The following is a 20,295-nucleotide window of genomic DNA, read 5'->3' on the forward strand; positions in this document are numbered from 1 at the left end:
TTTCAAGCCCACAAAACCGCAAGAAAGAGGGAATCAAAAGAAGTGGTCCTCTATCCTGCCAAACGCATTCACCATTCACCGACCTTTTACTTTGAAAAAATCACAGAGGATATGTTTGCGTATCTGATAGCAGCAAATTTGATCGACGACCATGGCAGTAGAGCTTGTTAGAAAATGTTGTACACGACCCCTTTTTCAGTCTCTGTCTTCCTGCCGCAGCCGACTTTTTGCCGAAGAATTGGCACCAATAATATACACTCCGCCCTCCGCCCCGACCAAATAAAAGCTACGTGAACGCACAGGCACTCAACTCCAATTTGTACACGTGTCAACCTACCCAGTTAGGCAGCCAGCTGGCTTAGTCCCATCTCCGTAATTCAACAAGAAACCATTTCGAACCCCCCAACATTTTTACCACTCAGTAAAAAATATAAATTAAATGGTGACATTCAGGGTTTATTGGGGCGGCTGAACCAAAACTTTAGAATTTTAGATGAGAGGGTAAATAAAAATTAGGATAAAAATTAATTTTTAGGTTTAACCTATAAAAAACAAACGTAAAGTTTAAAGGCATTTTTAATAATTTGCTTCTGTCCGAGTGGTTCGGCCACCTCAAAATCACCTTTTGGAGATGGCCAAACCATTCAACCCCTCAACGAACACCAAAAGCTATCTCTATTTTCCTTTTACTTTTGTAATGATTTATAATAAACAGTAAAAAAAAAAAAAAAAAAAAAGTGTTTAAATACCTTTTTTTAACATTACCAAACTTTTTTTTAAAAAAAAACTTTTCTCTCAATATATATATATATATATATATATATATAATTCTTTTCATCTTTATTTTGCATAAATCATTTCTTTTTTCTTTTTTTTTTTTCTCTCTTAGAACCTTTTACCATACATATCCGTACATCTCTCAAAATACCACGACTAGTTGGGGTGAACGCCGTTTTTTAATTTACCGGGAAATGGAAGAAAGGTTTAGCGGGTGCCGGTATTTGGTGGGACACCCGCGGTACAAGCACGCATGTAACCGGTGTACTTGACTGCGTGTTTACCGGATACGGCCGGTAAAGAATGCTATCTTTGTGCCGTTAAAACACCTTGAGAAGGTGGATTCTGGACGGTTTCCCGGTTTTTCTTGCACGACAAGAACACCAATCCATTGGCATTGAAGCATCATACAAGCACAGAGAAAGACAATTTTAAAATGGGTTGAAAAAACCCTTTGGCGTGCACAAGTCAAAATTAGCAAAATTGATTTTAAAAAAATCTGACGTGGACAAGGAGTAGAAGGGTACCCTGACACGTGGGTTCATGAAATTTGCGTGAAGTTAACAATAAGGGAATGGGTCAAGTGGGGGTATATGGGAATAAAGGACTAAAGTACTAAGAGTAATGCTTGATAGAAAGTCACTTCGAAGTGGGGATTTTTTATTTTATTTTATTTTTTTTGCTTTCTTCTTCTTCTGCATGTTTTGTTTGTTTTCTCAATGAACAGTAGTGAATATTTGACCAAATGAATGCATGGAAGTTGCGTGCTTCTGGGTGTCATAGAAGCGTGATGAATATAAAATTTTTTTAAAAAAAAACAAAGAAAATGATATAAAGGGCAGTATTTGACACTAATGCCCTTCATTGTACCGTTTGTTTACTTCCAAATCCCTTTGGGTGAAGCATAACCCACCTTCATGTATTCCTCAATTCCTCTATATAAACCCACTCACTCTCTTTTTCTCCCACACACAAAACCCATCTTCTCCTTATAATAAACTCTCTTTCTCTCTCTCTCTCTCTCTCTCTCTCTCTCTGCCAAACATTTCATTCAAAGCTACCTCTCTTTCACACTGCCTAGAAAAATAAAACAAAAGGAAAAACACCATGCCTGAGGCTCCAAAAACCTCATTGAAGCCAGCAGACTACAATCTGGCAGAGAAGAACAAGAAGGTTCTTCAGTTCATTGAAGATGTCACCACCAACGCTGATCAAGTTCAGAAGCGTGTTCTCGCCGAAATCCTGTCTCGCAATGCTAACGTTGAGTACTTGCAGAAACACGGCCTCAACGCCCACACTGACCGGGAGACCTTCAAAAACATCATCCCTGTCATCACCTACGAGGATATCCAACCGGAAATCAATCGTATTGCCAATGGTGACACTTCTCCAATCCTCTGCTCAAACCCCATTTCTGAGTTCTTGACAAGGTATGCCACAAGCTAGCCAGCACCATTTTTTTTTCTTCCTGTTTTTAATTTCAACTGTTTGATATATATATATATATATATATTTTTTTTTTTCTTGATGGTTTTTGGTTTTTGTTTTGAAGCTCTGGGACATCTGGGGGAGAGAGAAAATTGATGCCAACAATTGAAGAGGAGCTAGAGAGGAGGACACTTCTGTATAGCTTGTTGATGCCTGTGATGAGCCAATTTGTTCCTGACCTTGAGAAAGGCAAAGGAATGTACTTTTTGTTCATAAAATCCGAGGCGAAGACACCTGGAGGCCTTTTGGCCCGCCCGGTTCTCACAAGCTATTACAAAAGTTCCCACTTCAAAGAAAGGCCATATGACCCTTACACAAACTACACCAGCCCAAACCAAACCATCCTCTGCCCTGACTCCTACCAAAGCATGTATTCACAGCTTCTCTGCGGCCTCTGCCAGAACAAGGAAGTCCTCCGGGTTGGGGCGGTTTTCGCCTCCGGCTTCATCCGCGCAATCCGGTTCCTGGAGAAGCATTGGACCTCTCTCTGCAATGATATTCGAACCGGAACCATAAACACCCAAATCACCGACCCTTTGGTCAAAGACGCCGTAATGAAGATCCTCAAACCTGATCCTAAGCTGGCGGATTTCATAGAGGAAGAGTGTAGCAAAGATTCTTGGCAAGGAATTATAACGAGGTTGTGGCCCAACACAAAGTATGTGGATGTTATTGTCACGGGGACCATGTCACAGTACATCCCAACTCTTGATTACTACAGCAATGGCCTCCCACTTGTTTGTACCATGTATGCATCTTCTGAATGCTACTTCGGTGTCAACCTTAATCCTCTTTGCAAGCCTAGTGAAGTTTCCTACACCCTCATTCCCACCATGTGCTATTATGAATTCCTTCCCGTCCACAGAAACAACGGGGCTACTAATTCCCCATCAGTCCCAAAATCTCTCAGTGAAAAAGAACAGCAGGAATTGGTGGATCTTGTTGATGTCAGGCTCGGCCAAGAATATGAGCTGATTGTCACAACTTATTCCGGTGAGTCGTTAATTTCAGCAAACAGTTTCTAAAAATTAATTGGAACTTGTGCTCAACATGTATGTGTTTGATATATATATTGCAGGACTTTTCCGTTATAGAGTTGGAGATGTTCTCCGAGTGGCAGGATTCAAGAACAAGGCACCCCAGTTCAACTTCATATGCCGGAAAAACGTGGTGCTCAGCATTGATTCCGACAAGACTGATGAAGTTGAGCTGCAAAATGCAGTACAGAATGCTGTGAACCATTTGATGCCGTTTAATGCAACTCTGGCGGAGTACACAAGCTATGCGGATACTTCGTCAATCCCAGGCCACTATGTGCTAATCTGGGAGCTTAGCCTCAATGGGTCAACGCCAATTCCACCGTCGGTGTTTGAAGACTGCTGCTGGACCATTGAAGAGTCCCTCAACAGCGTTTACCGTCAAGGCCGTGTCTCTGACAAGTCAATTGGCCCTCTGGAGATCAAGATTGCTGCGCCGGGGACCTTCGATAAGCTCATGGACTATGCCATTAGCTTAGGGGCATCGATAAACCAGTACAAGACCCCGAGGTGTGTGAAATTTGCACCCATTGTTGAGCTCTTGAACTCGAGGGTTGTTTCAAACTATTTCAGTCCCAAGTGTCCCAAGTGGGTGCCTGGCCACAAGCAATGGAGCAATCAGGAATGATGGAAATTAATGAGTTAGTAGCTTTCATGGAGGTTCACAATAACTGTTTTTGTGATCATCTTAGGGAAAAGTTAATTATCTTTAATTTTTAGGTTAACCCCATCTCTTATGTTTTCCATTTTTCTTTTTCTTTTTTTCTTTTTTTCTTTTTTTCTTTTTTCTTTTTTCTTTTTGAATATTTTAGTCGTTGTCTAATATGCATAGAGACTTTGATTTAGTCCGTGTACAAAAACGGTTCCTGTTTCAAGGAGAGCTTCTCTCGTTTTCTATTAATTCCAGTTGTTTAGCTGTTGTTTCTTGCAATAATCATCACGTTTTGTGGGAATTTGATTCTTAATTCCTCCCAGAAATCATGCCCAATGAAATCTCATGGGCTATCTCACTAAAACAGCAGCAAGAAAGCCAGCTGCTCCGAACTCCCATCTTTTTCTATAATTTTCATGAAAAAGGGCACCAACTTTTCCAATAGTAATTGAGTTAGTCCAAGAATCAATCACACTCTCCTAGAGATAAACTAATCCAATCGTTTAGTGACTTGTCCACAGGACACACAAAGTTCCTCTCTCTCTCTCTCTCTCTCTCTCCCTCTCTCATGGAAGGGCATACAATTAAACTATGTTAAGGAACAGAAGATGCATAGTTTTCTTTTTATTTCTTTTTTTTTTTTTGGTCGGATACAGCTTTTCTCCAATATGAAAATATCTGAGTAAATTGTCAAGTGACCCTTTAAATAATTATATCCATGCTACAAATAGACAAAGGATCTGACCAATTTTTATATATATATATATGGGAATATACTTATTGATCAAGCATCATAGAAGGTGATTCAATTATATAAAGCTATTTCCTTCCCTTTTTTTCTGAGAAAAGATATTTTCCTTTTCATTCAAACGATGCAGTCTTGCATGTGCTTTGTTGGTCCAGAATAAGGCACGGATTCTAAGTATAGGAGAATAAATCTCTGGCCCTTTATTATGAATGAAATATACAAATAGAGGAAAATCATGTGTCATGGACACTACATGATGTCTATATGACCATTTCCAGCTGCGGATTGTTGATAAATTAAAGAATTGAAATGGATCACTCTCATGCAACCTGATAATGGGATTTCTTTTCTAATTCTTTTGGTCAAATCTGAAGTTTGCATCTATATATTCTGCAATGTACATGCCAAAATTCCATGTATCCAGCACCTAAAGAAGGAAAAAGTAAAAAAATAAAAATAAATAAAAAGGACCTGTTATCTCTCTGTTCCGGCCATGAAGCTAACCGGGAATTTGCACAACCGGCGAAAAGACAAGCACTGGTGAAACGCCAAGAAAGTTTTGTATTGGTGTGGCAGGACAGATAAGGTAGAGTCAGAAGGTTGTCTCCTGTTTCCCTTTGAATGTGAACAGAAACAAAAACAGTTTTTGATTTCTGAAAATGTTTTCAAGGCTCTGTCAGACAAAAACTACAATGGTCCCCCAGACAATCCCAGAAAAAGATAGAGACAAAATTTTCAGGTTGCAGATTGAAAAAAGCTTCAAAAGCACTACTGTTGCTTGAAGATAAGGGTCTTTTTTAGTTTGTGTTCCTGTAGTGGTGCAAGCGACTGTATCATATGCGTTTGTCTTCTTCATGATTTTCCATTTCCTCACTGATTTTCTATACGCACCAAAAGCAAACACAATATTTTCACGCCCAATTCCAACCAAAATGCACTCGCCGACGAATTGCTCATTCATCATCTTACATGTAGGACCACTTACTTTTTCCATGCGCTTTTTTCATAATTGCCAATGAAAACAAAGACTCTGCTTATATCCCAGAAGGGAAATTAAGCTTCCCTTAATCAATTCTACCCTTCTCTGTCTCATTTTATTTGGTTGGATGATTTTGGCGGTGCTATTTCACACCAATTTATTGGAACCACCCAACCCAGATGAATTTTTTTTTTTTTTTAATTTTTAAAAAAGGTGATTTTTTATAGTTTAAAGAACCACCTACCATTCATTGATTGATTCCCAGTTCTTTCATGGTGTTCAAATAGAAAATTCCTGAACATTGGCTGAGGCCCATCAAATTAACTGGCCGGGGACTTTCCTCGCCGGAGACAAAGCCGCAACTCATCCGATTTCTTACTCCTCGTAGTGGTTGCTCTAATACCAAATATAACAAATTTATCTTTAAAAAACGGCTTGCAATGAGAAAATGTTCTAAAAACCACATAAAGATGTCACTACTCTACACTGTAGGCGGCAAGGTGGGGTGGGTGGGATGATTAGTGTGCTCTGAATCCAGTATTTACCCTGGACTGTAATGCAACGAATACCAGATTCAGACCATCTAGCTAATCATAACTCTAGTTCAGCCAAACAGGGCCTTGCCTTATTTGAGGATGATGTGATACAATTAAGTGACACAGAACATCTCATTTAGTTATCTACATAGAGTTTAAGCTTAAATATTCTACTTAATCTGGGCTTATCTTACAAATTATCAAAATCCACTTACTCTAGCTACTAAGATTCTACCATTTTATTAGCAAAGTGGTTCTTGATCGTTTCACATTGATGATAAGGTTGATTTTTGATGATAAGGCTTGTAATCATCATACATTTGAAAGCAACCTCAACTTGGTGGTTGCAAGAGTTGAAAGAGTAGTTTTCTTGGAGATATTATTTACGTCACCATTTATTCGTACTTGTATTACATACTATACCTCCATCCATTCCCATTCTACCGAATTTGTGTGGCAGTGAGATTCAAAGATTCAAAGGCTGATGGGCACTGCCACATCACCCCAATTAAATGGGAGTATGATAGAAGTGTAATATATATCATTACTCTATTCATGCGAGAATATTATTTGCAGTTTGTTGAGCCATCACAAAATAATGCTTTTAATATTTACACAAACTTTGTGCAAGCAGTAAATTAATTGAATTTTTAGCAAGTCCAAGTTTGATCATGTATAAGAGAAATCAAATTAAACTCAAGCCAAATTTAAACACCCCATTAACCTTATCACGCGAAGTGCCTTTGGGGTGGTTTCGATCACTCCCATTTGACCACTTAGTGGTTGCCGAGACATGGGACTATGGGATGGGAGTTATTCAGCCACCCTTGTTCCGGCAAAATGGGCACCTTTTTCTTTTTTCTTTTTTCTTTTTTTTCTTTTTCTGTTTCTATTTTGGTTTTCTATTTTTAAGAAAAATGGGGGCATTATATACTTGTCACCCACTAAGAGCATTCTCACCAACTCCTTATAAGTTGTTCCCTTCCCTAAATTTATGAAAAATTTAAAGAAACTCACAAAAAGTCACTCCTAATAAAATACCCTATATTTTTCCTAAACCTTAGGAATGCTACAGTATAACTCAATGCACCATAACGTTCTCGATCAATGCTTTATTAGAATCATAAAAATAATCTCTCCTCTCATGCCTCTCTATTTGCTTCTTCTTTATTCCAAGCAAGCAGATTTCATTGATCATAGAAGAGAACAGCGACACCAACAGCGCTTTCATCGTCCAACCGAATCAGAGACAACGACCCCAAATAAAGAAATAGCCTTAACCAATCCTGTTCAATTGGTTTGTGTAGAAATTTATATATATATATATATATATATATATATATAAGGGAGAAATAGCGGAAGTAAAGAGAGTGGAAAGAAACATAATTTTGGGGTAATTCAGTCTTAGAGGCCTACCTCCACCATTACGAAAGTGTCATAAGAGATGCATCTTTATTGTATTGAATTGTATTACATTGGATGGTATTTATAGAAAAATGTTATAGTGCGGCAAATAAGGTAAGAAATTTATGATAGGCCTACAAATTAAGAAACTAAATCATAAATAAATATAAAATATATTCTAATATCCTCTCTCAAACTCTTTGGAAAGAGAATAAATTGCTTTTTTTATTATTATTTTTTGTTTCTTCACCTATCCTATTCAATTGGTGGGTGTAAAAATTTATGATAAATATAAAATATATAAATAAATAACGGAAGCAAAGAGAGAGAAAGGAGACAAAAAATTTTGGGGTGATTCAACCTTAAAGGCTTTCCTCCACCACTATGAACTGTCTTTAGGATTACATCTTTATTGCATTGAATTCAGTACAAGAAATATCATCATTAATTAATATATATACACCATTTCTTTTCTTTTCTTTTTTTGATATACATATATATTATTAATTTATTTTTAACAATGTCTAAAGGCCTCAAAAGTGATATGGATCAAGACATTTTGTGAGGGTTTCATCATGTATTCCCCCTCTCCATGTGTGGGGTTACTATTCTTTCTCACAATGTCGAGAGACCTCAACATGTTATATGGATCAAGACATTTAATAAGGGGGCTTAATATTCAAATTAATAAAGTCACTTACTAGTTGAAGTCTTTTCAAAGTATAGTTTGCAGACATGTCGTGTATGCTTTCCTCTACAAAATCATTGGTTGTGGTAATTAATTTCTTGAGCATCCTCCCATTAGAGGAAAGAAGCCGCAAATCACTATCTCAAACACAACCACAAATCTTATATAGTCCGATCAATTGATCATGATATGATTGAAGGATCGATAGAAATTGACATGATTGAAGGTACGATCGAACGTCTAATTGATCATAGTGCATTAATCTGATTGATCATGATGCAATCAAACGATCTATCGAACTCTATTGAATTTTGTAGTATCCTTATGTACTAGTCCCATCGATCATGATAAGATCAAATGAGTGATCAAACTCTTTAATTTTTGCATCATCCCAATGCACCTAGTCCAATTGATCGTGCTTCTAAAAAACCCCCATGACCACTAGGCTTCCTTTGCAATTTTCAAAAGGTAAAGTAATTGGGTCATTTCAGTAATCACTCCGACACACAGCAATAACACTTTCTTAGCCTCATTGCTATTAATGCTACTCCTAGCCGCCCTTTTCTCCTTCTGCCACAGTTTATCCACCCCTCATTTCAATGCCTTTGTAGCCGTAAAAATTGCCATTTTACATTCTTCTTCTTTAATAGTCATTTTATTACACCAAAAGAAAAATATAATATTATTTTTCTCAATGCACTAAATAAACACTCTTCATTTTAAATAAAATTGACATTTTTCATTTATTTAGAGAAGCCATTATGACCCCCAATGTTTCAAGATTTCTAATTTTCTTATGTATATTTTTTTAGATCCGATTTACATGTATGTTGTAATAAAAGCAACGGTTAAAATTGAATATCTCAAAATCTCTCATTATTTTTTCTCTTCTATTAAAAGTTTTTTAAAGGAAGTAAACTTTGAGATTCAATATTAACCGTTGCTTTTACTATAGCATAATAACAACATGTAAGCCGAATCTTATTTTTTTAAACACAAAGTTGTCATTTTAAAAAAAAAAATTAATATTTGCAATATTTTTTTTAGTGCTAGCTAGTTGCAAGAACATTTCAGATCACTAGATCAAACGTATAGGTAACTACTAACTATATATACTCTTTCCCATTTTACCGTATTTTTTGTTTTTTTTTTCTCTTTTTATTTGTGGTGTAAAAAAAAAAAAACATGTAGGGGAAGGAGACAGACCCACGTAAGATCGATCGCTTTGTCTGTGGGGTCCAGGGTCGACGCAATCACGGTTCCCTAGAAGCGTAGAATCCGGGAAAAATATATTCGGATAGGGGCTCTCCAGTGGGGGACCATGCGTAGAATCGCGCCACGTGGTAAACAATAGCGTTGACCTGACGTCTTAAATGTTTCTACACAAGATTTGATTCATTTTTGAAGACACAAAAGAGGGGGGCGTGGGACTCCCTGGAGTTCGCCAATCACACCACAGCGATCCACGTGGGGGCTGTCTTTTATCCAAGTTTTTTGTTTTGCTCGGCCCCCAACAATCAACCTATTTGCATCACAAGCCTGTTTGATCTTAAATCATCCGGTGCAGATTGGTCGTTATTTAGCCATGAATTATCAGATTTTAACAACTCTTTTGATTTTTTTTTTTTTTTTTTGTTAACTTTAATTAAATTTGGAAGACGGAGAAAACTCCACTGATATTAATATTAATATTAATATTAATACAATAGTTGCAGGCTAGCTCTAGTTGACTCACGTGTAAATTAAACACCAATCAACAATATATATATATATATATATATATATATATATATATAATGGAAATTAACATTATCTTTGTTTCTTTGAATGTAGAGGATTCTAGCATCTGAATATATAGAGATGGATGGAGAAGAAAGAGTTGTGAGAGTGATTGAAAGATATATATATAATATATAAAGAGATGGAAAGTTTGAGACTGACACTGAAAATCAGCGATGCCTTTTGCGATAACCAGTCCAACAACGACAGAGATGGAGAGCAATTATAACTACATTGAGACCAAAAGTGTGAGAAAAAAAGAAAAGAAAAGAAAAAAAAAGATATATAACAGAGTGCAATTGACAGATAATGAAAGTAATTGTTGAAGCAATAATCAACCGTAAGATGATTGATAGAAAATGAAAGTTGACAGTAAAAGGAGAAAGAGAATGAAATATTTTAGTGGGAATTGCACGGGTAAGATTGATGGATGGATACCTATATATAAAAGTGGATATTATGTAGTGCATGTTTTTTTTTCTTTTTTTATTTAATGCTCTTATATCAATACTTTTAGGGACAATATAGAGCCTTGGAAATAAGAGGGTGATGGAAATCAAAGACAAAACAAACAAAATAATCGTATTGATGATGGACATATATGTCACATACATTCATGCTTACTCATCCAAAACAAAGACCCAAGATAGAGATGTTTAATATGTTTAATTCCATTAAACGAACTACAAAGCTACTATAAACAGCCATAAACTTGGAAGAAAACACGTGTTTTAAAGAAGAACAACGTTTTATTTCAAACTAAAACATGTATTTTAAAAAAAAAAAACTAAAAATGTACATTTCTAACTGAACATGTGATCATTTGCTTGTATTTTGAACAAATATAAGTCTAATAAAAAAAAATTCTAACCCAATTTTTAAAAGTTGACGTGACGTCATAAACACATAAGGATCTAATCCTTTTATGCTTGCTGACACATAACACAAACCGTCTTTCCAAGGGTGTGAAAGATGCATTACAATATATATATTTTTTATTATTTTATATGGTTGGGAAGATAAAGAGCTGCAAATTAACAATTAAGCTATATGTTTTCCTTTTGGTCTTCCCCTTTTTAGGTGGATTTTTATATTATCATCATCAATCTTAAGACAGTTCACCATTATCCAATTGGGTCAAAAGTACTGGAGAAATATTCAAAATAATAATTAAAAAAAAAAAAAAAAAAAAAAAGGAGCCCCCCATGTTGAGCAACACGTACGTACGTATATCTTATGAAAATATAATGCACACAAAAACAAAAATGTAGTAATAAAATATAATACACAAGAGAAAATGAAGCATAATATTAATTAGCTAACCCTAGCTGCTAATTAATAGCCGCTTAATCAAAGAGCGGTTGTTGGCCCAAAACTCACGTGAAATGTCAGGGTTCGGCGCGACGAAGGCGATGGATGGCCCAACCCCAACCTGGGTTATTGAGACGGGACACCAACGATGTCACCTGACACGTGTGGTCGTCCACAATCTACACCACAATTGCACACTCAAAAAAACACAAAATAAATAATCCTGTGGCCCCTACACTAATGTTGACTTTGACTAGCCTTCAAAACCCCACGCACACGTGGGGGATTCCCGCTTTGTTTCCTACATGGGCCCTTTACAACCGCCTCATCCGGCCCTGTTTGGGCCCAAAATCTGTCATCCACAGTAGTTTTATTCAAGTGGTGCGTTATAGCTGTTTTCAAGACAAAAAAAAAATAAAAATAAAAATAAAAATAAAATAAATAAAAAATAAAAAGCTTCTTGTGCTCAGCTCATAGTACTTTGAGTTCACCCCACTAGAGATAATTGGATCCAATAATTGAAGGAGATTGAACTATTATGGCAAAATAAGAAACAGTAACTATTTTGATAAAAAAAAGTTTAAATTTGTAGCCGTCAAGATTTGACTCACAACAAAGAAACCATTTAATGATATATATGAAGCTACGTTATTTAAACGTTTTAAATGTCGTGGCAATGTATGCACTATGTAGCAACAAATGGCTTAATGACAACATTCAGTCTAATATAATCTGCGAGAAACAATATTAATTAATCAAAGGATCTAATACAATGATGTCATGACAAAGCACCTAATTCATGTAAACATTATTGGTTTATGAGATCAACCAATCATATTAGGCTTTGTAGCAAAGACCTTTTTATTTTCTTATATATATATATACATGTGTTTCTAGAAAACATGCGTGCGTGCTTATATATATATATTAGCATACTGCTAAGATTCCTAATTCTACATGATCACTGCAATTTCATAGTATTAATATTAGCAGTAATGGTTTCTTCTTTCTTTAATTATTCTTTTGATCAATATTATCCTGTTGGGGACCGTTGAGCAGTTTATGTCTTGTGTCCTCCTAACATCTAGCATTGTTGAATTCTAATATATATTTTGATAGTTACATGAAAGCTATAGAACCAAAAGAATCTATATGTATATATATGCATGTAAACAATTATTAAGCTTCATCACTGATTAATTACCACCTAAACACATTCTTGAACACGTCAAGAAAAGGATATTCCTTTTGTTTTCAAATTATATTGCAGAAAAAATTATGTGCTAAAGTCTTGCATGGTGATGTCAAGTCTTACAATCAAGAAAGAGGCCCTTTTTTTTCTTTGTTTTTTTCCCTTTCTTCTGCTGCTTTTATACTTATCTTTAACTTCTTTAAGGGTTTGTGTTCTTTTCAATATGGCGTCTGCAATGATGCTATAGCTGAGAGAGAAGTGGAAGATTGAAAAATGATGAGATTAAATTCACCATCACCCCATATCTGAGGCAGGTTGTATTATTGTAGCCTTGGACCACTCTAATTCTTTGTTGATTAGCATAATTACTCATTACTGGACAATAATTGTTATTAATATTATCCTGTTTAATTGGACCATTTACATTACAATTAACTAGATGATCAGTGAAATCACTCTGAATTTGAGGCAGGTTGTATTGTAGCCTTTTGGACCACTTCAGCACCAGGATATATATATATATAGCGCTCCTGAATTACAATTTGTTTTGTGATCTCCTTTTCTCATGAACTTATGCTGCTGATGATCAGATTCCTGTGTATTCGCGTGCCAAATTAAGTATATATGATTGGTGGTTAATAATTTTCATTAAAATTTATGTTGTTTGGGCGGTTGAGGAACAGATAATATATATATGTTTGTGTGTGTGTGTGTCTCAGTGTGTCTTCCTAATATCTAACACTGAAAAATCCAACAAAATCTTATTCTCTAGATATACGCCAATGAGTGCTGAAGAAGCAAATGATATATTGGTTGTTGTTGATGATGAGGATAGAGAGGGAAATAACATAATAATAAAGTCAAGCAACCTTTAAGGCCACTATTTTAGTGGCCTTAATATGATTCGATCGTCACAAATTGTTCCCATCTTGTTGCAATTGGCTAGTCACCATTGATGGACCACAAGGGTGCTAGAAAACATCTCCTCTATATGTGAATGATTAGTGCTTAAAGAGACTTTAGAAATTAATTAAACCGAATTAAAAAAAGAAATAGAGGTAGCCAATCCTTTTCTCAAACATTGTTTTGTGTTTTGAAAGCAGCAGTCTCATCTGGGGATGTCATCGATCCTTTTGCTTCAAAGAAGAATATATTTTGATGTGAGAGTTTTTGTCTTCTTTTTTTTAATCTTTTGTCTTATCTTGTTCTCTTTTCCTCTTTCCTTCTTTAATTAATAGAATATTTTGATTTGTTATTTTCTTTTCAACACTCCAGCCCCCCCTCCCTCCACCCACAAACACACCCAAAAAATAAACTTTTTTACTTTATTAATTAAATAAAATTAATCCAGCTAGTTAGGCTCTCTAAAGTTAAATTCTTAATTTGGTCCCCGATTGTTTCAATGGTGTAGGAGCTAGTGATACATTATTATTATTATTACTATTATTATTATAAATTCAATCTTTAAAGGGTACGGCTTCTTTATTGTTATCTTGATGATATCCGTTGTGCTTTCTTTTCTTTCTTTTTTTGGCTTATAAGCACAACAGAAGACAAAAACACAAATTTAACAAGAGAGAGGAAAAAGAATGTTAATTAAGTAGAGCATGCATGATTATTAATATTTTTTGCATGTAAATTGTAATGCCATTTCCCTAGAGGTGTGACCACCTATGATTTAGGGCACAAATTATTATTCTTTTCCTTGCACCAAGAGATTCGAATTCATGACCTCCCCCAACCCCACCCCACCCTCATCACGCATTCAACGATCCCAAGGCCCTTAACACAATGGGTATTTAATTGAAGAATGAGTTGATCAGTCCCCTCCCCTTAATTAATCTTGATAAAAGTATATATTATTTGATCCCAAGGAAAAAAGGAAAAAAAAAAAAAAAAAAACTTTGCATTGTTGAGCGGGTAGGTTTGGTACACTAGAATGATGATTATTTAAGAAAAAGAATTAGTATTTTTAAGAGTGCAAGAAAGTAGAATGTAATGATTATTCATATTTATTCACTTGGTGACAACACATAAATGAATAAATTTTAACTTCAATTTTTCCAAGAAACCATTTTTTTTTTCTTGACACCCAAAAAAAAAGAAAAGAAAAAACTCATCCCCAATAGAGATCGTCAGCCGGGAAAAATCTGAATGCCCAATAAGCATAGTCCAACTCATGCCCACTTGGCCATTTCCAATCTCAAGAATGTTGCAGAGGCCTCACCTTGAGATTATCAGAGGAGTCCAAGCCCAACAAAAGTAACATGTTGAGTTGATTAGATTGTTTTAATGACAACATTTATTGTCATGTAGTAGTCAAATGCATGCTTGCTTGATTTCATAAGATGGTGGTTTTATAAGTAGGATTTCATTTAGACCTAGATTCACGTTATGTATTTTTGTAGATTTTATTTTATTTTATTTTGAAGAACACCATTAATATGGGGTGTGTGATTTAGGCAAGGGAGGAACACCCCCTAGTTGAATCATAAAGGCCCATCTACATCTAGTAATGGCTCTTCATGGAAATGATTTAGGGCTTATATTGGAAGTTCGAATTCATAGATTAATTTTCATGAACATGAATTTTTGGACCACATCAGAAATTTTCATGGCAAAAAGCCTAATGTTAAATGACTCTTTTTGAGTGCTAAAGCAATTTTAATCAATAAATTTTTATGAGGTGTTAAAACTATTTTCAAGAAGTAATTGATTTCTTACAAATTGCATCAAGAACAAGCATTAAACCAACTTTGATATTTACTGTCCATAGCATGTTTAGAAGGGTATTTGATCCAATTTTATTAAGTGTTAAGCCTTAGTTAATTATGTTTTAAGCTTGTTAAGTAAGCTAAATGTTGTATGCTAAGTTTTGGCCCATTTAATAAGTTATGGGTTTTAGGTGGTGAACCCAGTTAGAAGGAGGTCCAAATGGGTTATTTATGCCAAGCCCCAATAGCAATATTTTTAGCAATAAAATTTAAATCATTTTCCTAGTAAAATTCTAAATCTTGGCTTACTTTAATAAACATTGTTTTAAAATTTCTTTCAGAAAAAAAAAAAAAAAAGGTAAAATGGTCAAGGTAAATTAGGATTAATGACTTATAATTAAGGTATACGTGCTTAGCATAAGCCAATAAGAAAGCTCATGTTTTACTAAACGTTGCATATTATGTCAATCAAACTTCTGTCTCACGTTATTAAATGTTTTTTCAAACCATACTGTTTTTAACCTTGGAGCCCCTGAAGCTTTAGGGTTAACAAATCTGCCCTTTTAGCTGAACCATTGGTCCCTAATCCCTTGCAGTTGAGAATCTTCAAGCATCAAAAAAAAAAAAACAGAAATTTGAGAAATCCTTAACTATTTGATTTGGAATCCTATGTAAAAGTACTTGCCTCCCTGTGCAGGAGCGAACTATAGAATTTGAGTTTAAAGAAAGAGTGAGGCCCCATTGCTAAGCTATAGATGCTTACACATTCATGGGGATGATGATGATGATGATGATGATATATATATATATATATTTGGCATTGAGGTACAGGCTACAGGCATTGAGTGTTGAATTTTACCCTGGTCTGCTGCTCATGCCTGCAGCATACCAAGGTGGTCAAAAGATAGCAAAAGTTCAGAAGATCCAAGGCTTTGAATGTACCAATTCAGTGCCTTTCTTTTAGTGATAGTGACTTTTGCATCAAGATAAATGGGCTACAACTCAGAATCTTGTTTGTGTTTCATTAAGTAAGCTGCAATACTTCAAGATATTGCAGACCTGCAAGCACTTTTACTTATATTTAACTGCTAAGATTGTGCCAGCTAATTATCAAAATCTTACACAAATAATAAAGATAAAAGAATGTGAAAAGAAAGGGTGGCAAGTTACCTTAAAGGTGTCCCCAAGAGGTAGCTTAATCGGCTGGAACCACGCCTAATAAAGCGAAGGTCACTAGTTTGAATTCTCCTCCCTCTTCTTGTGTGGACATGCAAAAAAAAAAAAAGTGTTACCCTAAAGGTAGCTAGCTAATGGGGTGTCCAAGACCGCCATAAAAACTATTTTGGAAGTGATCGATCATCCCCAAAATAACCCAAAAGATGTTCAGTCCCTCCCAAATAGTTGATCGCACACCATCTCTAAAGTAGTCGATGGAGTGACTGTCACCTCCAAAACAATTTTGGAATGATCGTCAACCCAAAAAAATGTTAAGAAGCGATATAAAGATAAAAGTAGTTTTGAGTATTTTGTTAGAAAATTTAAATCCCTTTTCAACATATGTTACAATAGCAACTTTTTTATTTTTTTTATTTGTTACCTTATGTTACCTTATGGGTAGATTTTTGTTTTGAACCAAGTACACAATAAATTCAAATAGTTAGAACAAAAAACAAAAAGGGATCAATGATGATGATATGGCTTGTAATGGGTCATGATAGGGCATAATTTATGGCCTGATCAGTGATGGGGTCAGGACCATGACATTCCTTCATACTTTCCAGATCCAAATGCCCCACTGAAAATATATATGTATAGATTATAGATTTTTAATTTTTCCCAAAAACCATATATAAAGTTTGGTAAAGATCAGTCCCCCCAAACCTAATCACACCCCAAAAAAGGAAAAAGGCATGAGGGTTTGTGGACTATTTAATTTGGTGCTGTTAACTACATCATATTGCTTTGACTTTTAACAAAAAGAAAGAGTTGTGCTTCTGCCCCAATCAGTTGCTCAGTCTGTTAAAGCAGGACATCAAATTGGCTTTGTCAAACGCAAAAACCTTAATAAGATCTTCAAGAACTCCAAAGTATTGAAAAAACAAAACAATTTATCCATCGGGTAATGTCTTTTTAAACTTTAAATTAATGTTAAAATTGACACCCAGTTACTACCAAGTCATTTTACTTAATCCCTTCCACTAGGATTTTCTACGAAATCAAATGAAAAATTGACAGAAAAATAACAATAATTTCCTTGCATCAAATAAAAAAAATAAAACAACATAGAAGGAGACCAACGGTCATGGGTGTTTTTTTAAAAAAATAATAATAATAATATAAGAGTATAATTGCATTTTCACATAAATTAGGGATTGATAAAATAGATAATTTATGTTATATGTATTGCACACCAACCCGTCTTCCCTTAAATTTAACCGAAAATCCTAAAACTAGGGGGCTAAATGAAATGATTGGATAGTTTAGAGGATCAACTGTAATTTTTAAAGGTTAAAAAGAACATTATAAACTAGATGGTAATTAGCATGTAAGAAACTGATTTAAAAAAGCCTGAGATTTTGAGGCAGCGCACGCATAATGAACAATACAATAGAAATATACAATAAAGGGATTAGGATCCCGACGATCTTCAAAAAATTGTCCATCGGCTTTTTCTCAAATTTTGGTCATCTAACAGCCACAATTTCGCCACGTGTCCCAACTAAAGATAAATAATAAACTATTGAGATATATATATATAATATATATATACATATATATACCAAAATATTAAAAATATTAAAAAAAATAAAATAAAATGGACTGAGTGGTCTACCACCCCCTCAAGCTCATGAAGTGCTAGTTTACCAATTCCACGTATCAAACCCGTAAAAATTAATTTTGGTTCCGCTTATTCACCTCCTTGCTTTCATTGCCGGGGTGGGCCAGCACCCCTCATGACCGGGTTAAGGCTTCACACCCCAATGGCTCCTGAGGGTGGCTCCTCATTCCCCGTGGCCAAAACCCAAAAATTAATTTTTGGGTTTTGGCCATGGGGATGCTGAAACCATCCCATGGCCTATGGGAGTGGTTTTCGCCACCCCCAGAGGCCGGTTGGGGGTGGCCGAAGCCATCCCCGTGGCGCCACCCCATGGCTCAATTGGAGTTGGCCAACCACTCCATTTTTTTTATTTTTTATTTTAATATTTTATTATTATATATATTTTTAAAAAATAAATAATATTTTATTATTTATCTTTAGCGAGGACCGTGATGAAATTGTGACTGTCAATGACATTGGATGGCTAGAATTAAAAATTAAAAAAAAAAAAAAAAAAAAAAAAAACTGATGGGCCAGGTTTTTTTTTTTTTTTTTGTAAGATTATCGGGATCCTGATCCACAATAAAGAGCGAGCGTGCAGGTCGGCGTTTTGGGATGTGTTACAGTGACGACACATTAATGAAACATCATTGGAGGTATTAGTAATGATTGACAATTAAAGTGTGATCTACTTTCCGGAGATTCCTTCCCATGTTTTATCCTTTCTGCAGGTTGTCTCTTTTTATGGTTTAATCATTATCGTTTTACTTCTCCCACGCATTTCTACCTTCTATAATTTCTCAACTCAAGTATTTTTAATTATTATTATTATTATTAATATTTTTGTTGAGTTAGTAATGTTGAGTGTACACTAGTGGTCGAGTTAAAGGAGATCTATTGTTATCGTGTATAATAATGATGAATAATATGAAATTGAAAAGAGATAGATCAAGAGAGAGTCAAAACACAGATATACGTGGTTCGACAATGTGTTTATGTCTATAGGAGAGAGTGTGGCTATATTTTATTATTCAATAATTTAGGATTACAATATAACATATTTATAGGAAAACTATAATTATAAGTATTTAGAAAAATCACAAAATACTCCCCACATACTTATTTATTCCTAGGCCCACATAAACTTAATTACACTCAATAGGCCAGTAGTTTCAGTATTACTCTCTATGTTTGAGAGTAATATGAACCACTTGTTTCAACAATTTTCATATTGGCGTGTATTCACCTTTTCGAAGATAATTAAGTAATATGAGCTTTGTAGCCTCAGCCGCCGCCATGTACATACTCTGCCTCAATCGTGAACATCGCTTGAGGACAATTCGCTGGGGAGAGACAAGATGTTGGATATATCCAAGTAGGGCAATTTGTATTGACAAGATGTTTTCTAATTAGATGGTGTTACATAGCCTAAGTTGATATACCTCATTTCTTATAAATAGGAGTTCACTGTAACAAATAAGTTTCTTAAGCCCTTTCTCACCTTCTTGCTTGCTATTCCCTTTAATAGTACTTGAAGTGAGTCACCTCAGCTTGTTTTCTATCACTTTGCAAGTCTCCTTAACTTGATTACGTACTGGCGTGCACTCAACATTACTAAGTAAAATGAGAATTATTAAAGCATAAAAAGAGATGGTGAAAGGATAAAACAAGGAAATCTCGAGAAAGTAGATCTAATTAGGCAACATCTTGTCAATACGAATTGCCCTACTTGGATATCCAACCCTACCTATTTTTATCATAATCGGCAGCTGTTTTTGTTCATACAATTTGTCGTAGAGCGCTTGACGGGTTAGGGCTTCCGGTCGATGACTCTCCTAGGGGAGAGGAGGCTAACTCAACAATACTAATCTTCACCCGCCGACGAACATAGCCTAACCCCAAAGGTAAATAATCTTTATTGGGCCATTACGCCGAATGAGTTTCAAGTGAATCGAGGCTGAAGTGGACCCTAGGTAAATAGCATCACCAAGTTGGAACAAATGCTCATTAATTATCATCAAAAGTGCATTGGATATTCTCAAGCCTAAGCTAATGTAAAGCATTTAAGCTTTTCATGACCACCCAAGAGACAAGAGAGGATTTTGCTGAAACGTAGCCACTTGATAAATTATTTGAAAATAATAATTTTAGAGGTCTCTCTTATATTTATTT

At 35.3% G+C, this 20,295-nt stretch overlaps 1 protein-coding gene across 1 annotated transcript; it reads left to right on the forward strand.

Moving 5' to 3' along the window:
- Nucleotides 1–1,741: 1,741 nt before the first annotated feature.
- Nucleotides 1,742–4,221, forward strand: LOC132176240 (indole-3-acetic acid-amido synthetase GH3.6). The gene is made up of 3 exons (XM_059588386.1): nucleotides 1,742–2,207; nucleotides 2,330–3,258; nucleotides 3,344–4,221. Exons 1-3 carry the CDS (start codon nucleotides 1,885–1,887, stop codon nucleotides 3,928–3,930), a joined length of 1,839 nt encoding a protein of 612 aa, XP_059444369.1. The 5' UTR covers nucleotides 1,742–1,884; the 3' UTR covers nucleotides 3,931–4,221.
- Nucleotides 4,222–20,295: the final 16,074 nt, after the last annotated feature.

This window comes from Corylus avellana, chromosome ca3 (genome assembly GCF_901000735.1).
Source record: "Corylus avellana chromosome ca3, CavTom2PMs-1.0".
NCBI classification, from domain to species: domain Eukaryota; kingdom Viridiplantae; phylum Streptophyta; class Magnoliopsida; order Fagales; family Betulaceae; genus Corylus; species Corylus avellana.

What these genes read in the sequence shown, in the direction of transcription:
- LOC132176240 (XM_059588386.1), top strand. Translation starts at nt 1,885, where the DNA reads ATGCCTGAGGCTCCAAAAACCTCATTGAAGCCAGCAGACTACAATCTG. An exon ending in ATTTCTGAGTTCTTGACAAG is followed by an intron (nt 2,208 to 2,329) that starts GTATGCCACAAG and finishes TTTGTTTTGAAG; the next exon opens with CTCTGGGACATCTGGGGGAG. An exon ending in GATTGTCACAACTTATTCCG is followed by an intron (nt 3,259 to 3,343) that starts GTGAGTCGTTAA and finishes TATATATTGCAG; the next exon opens with GACTTTTCCGTTATAGAGTT.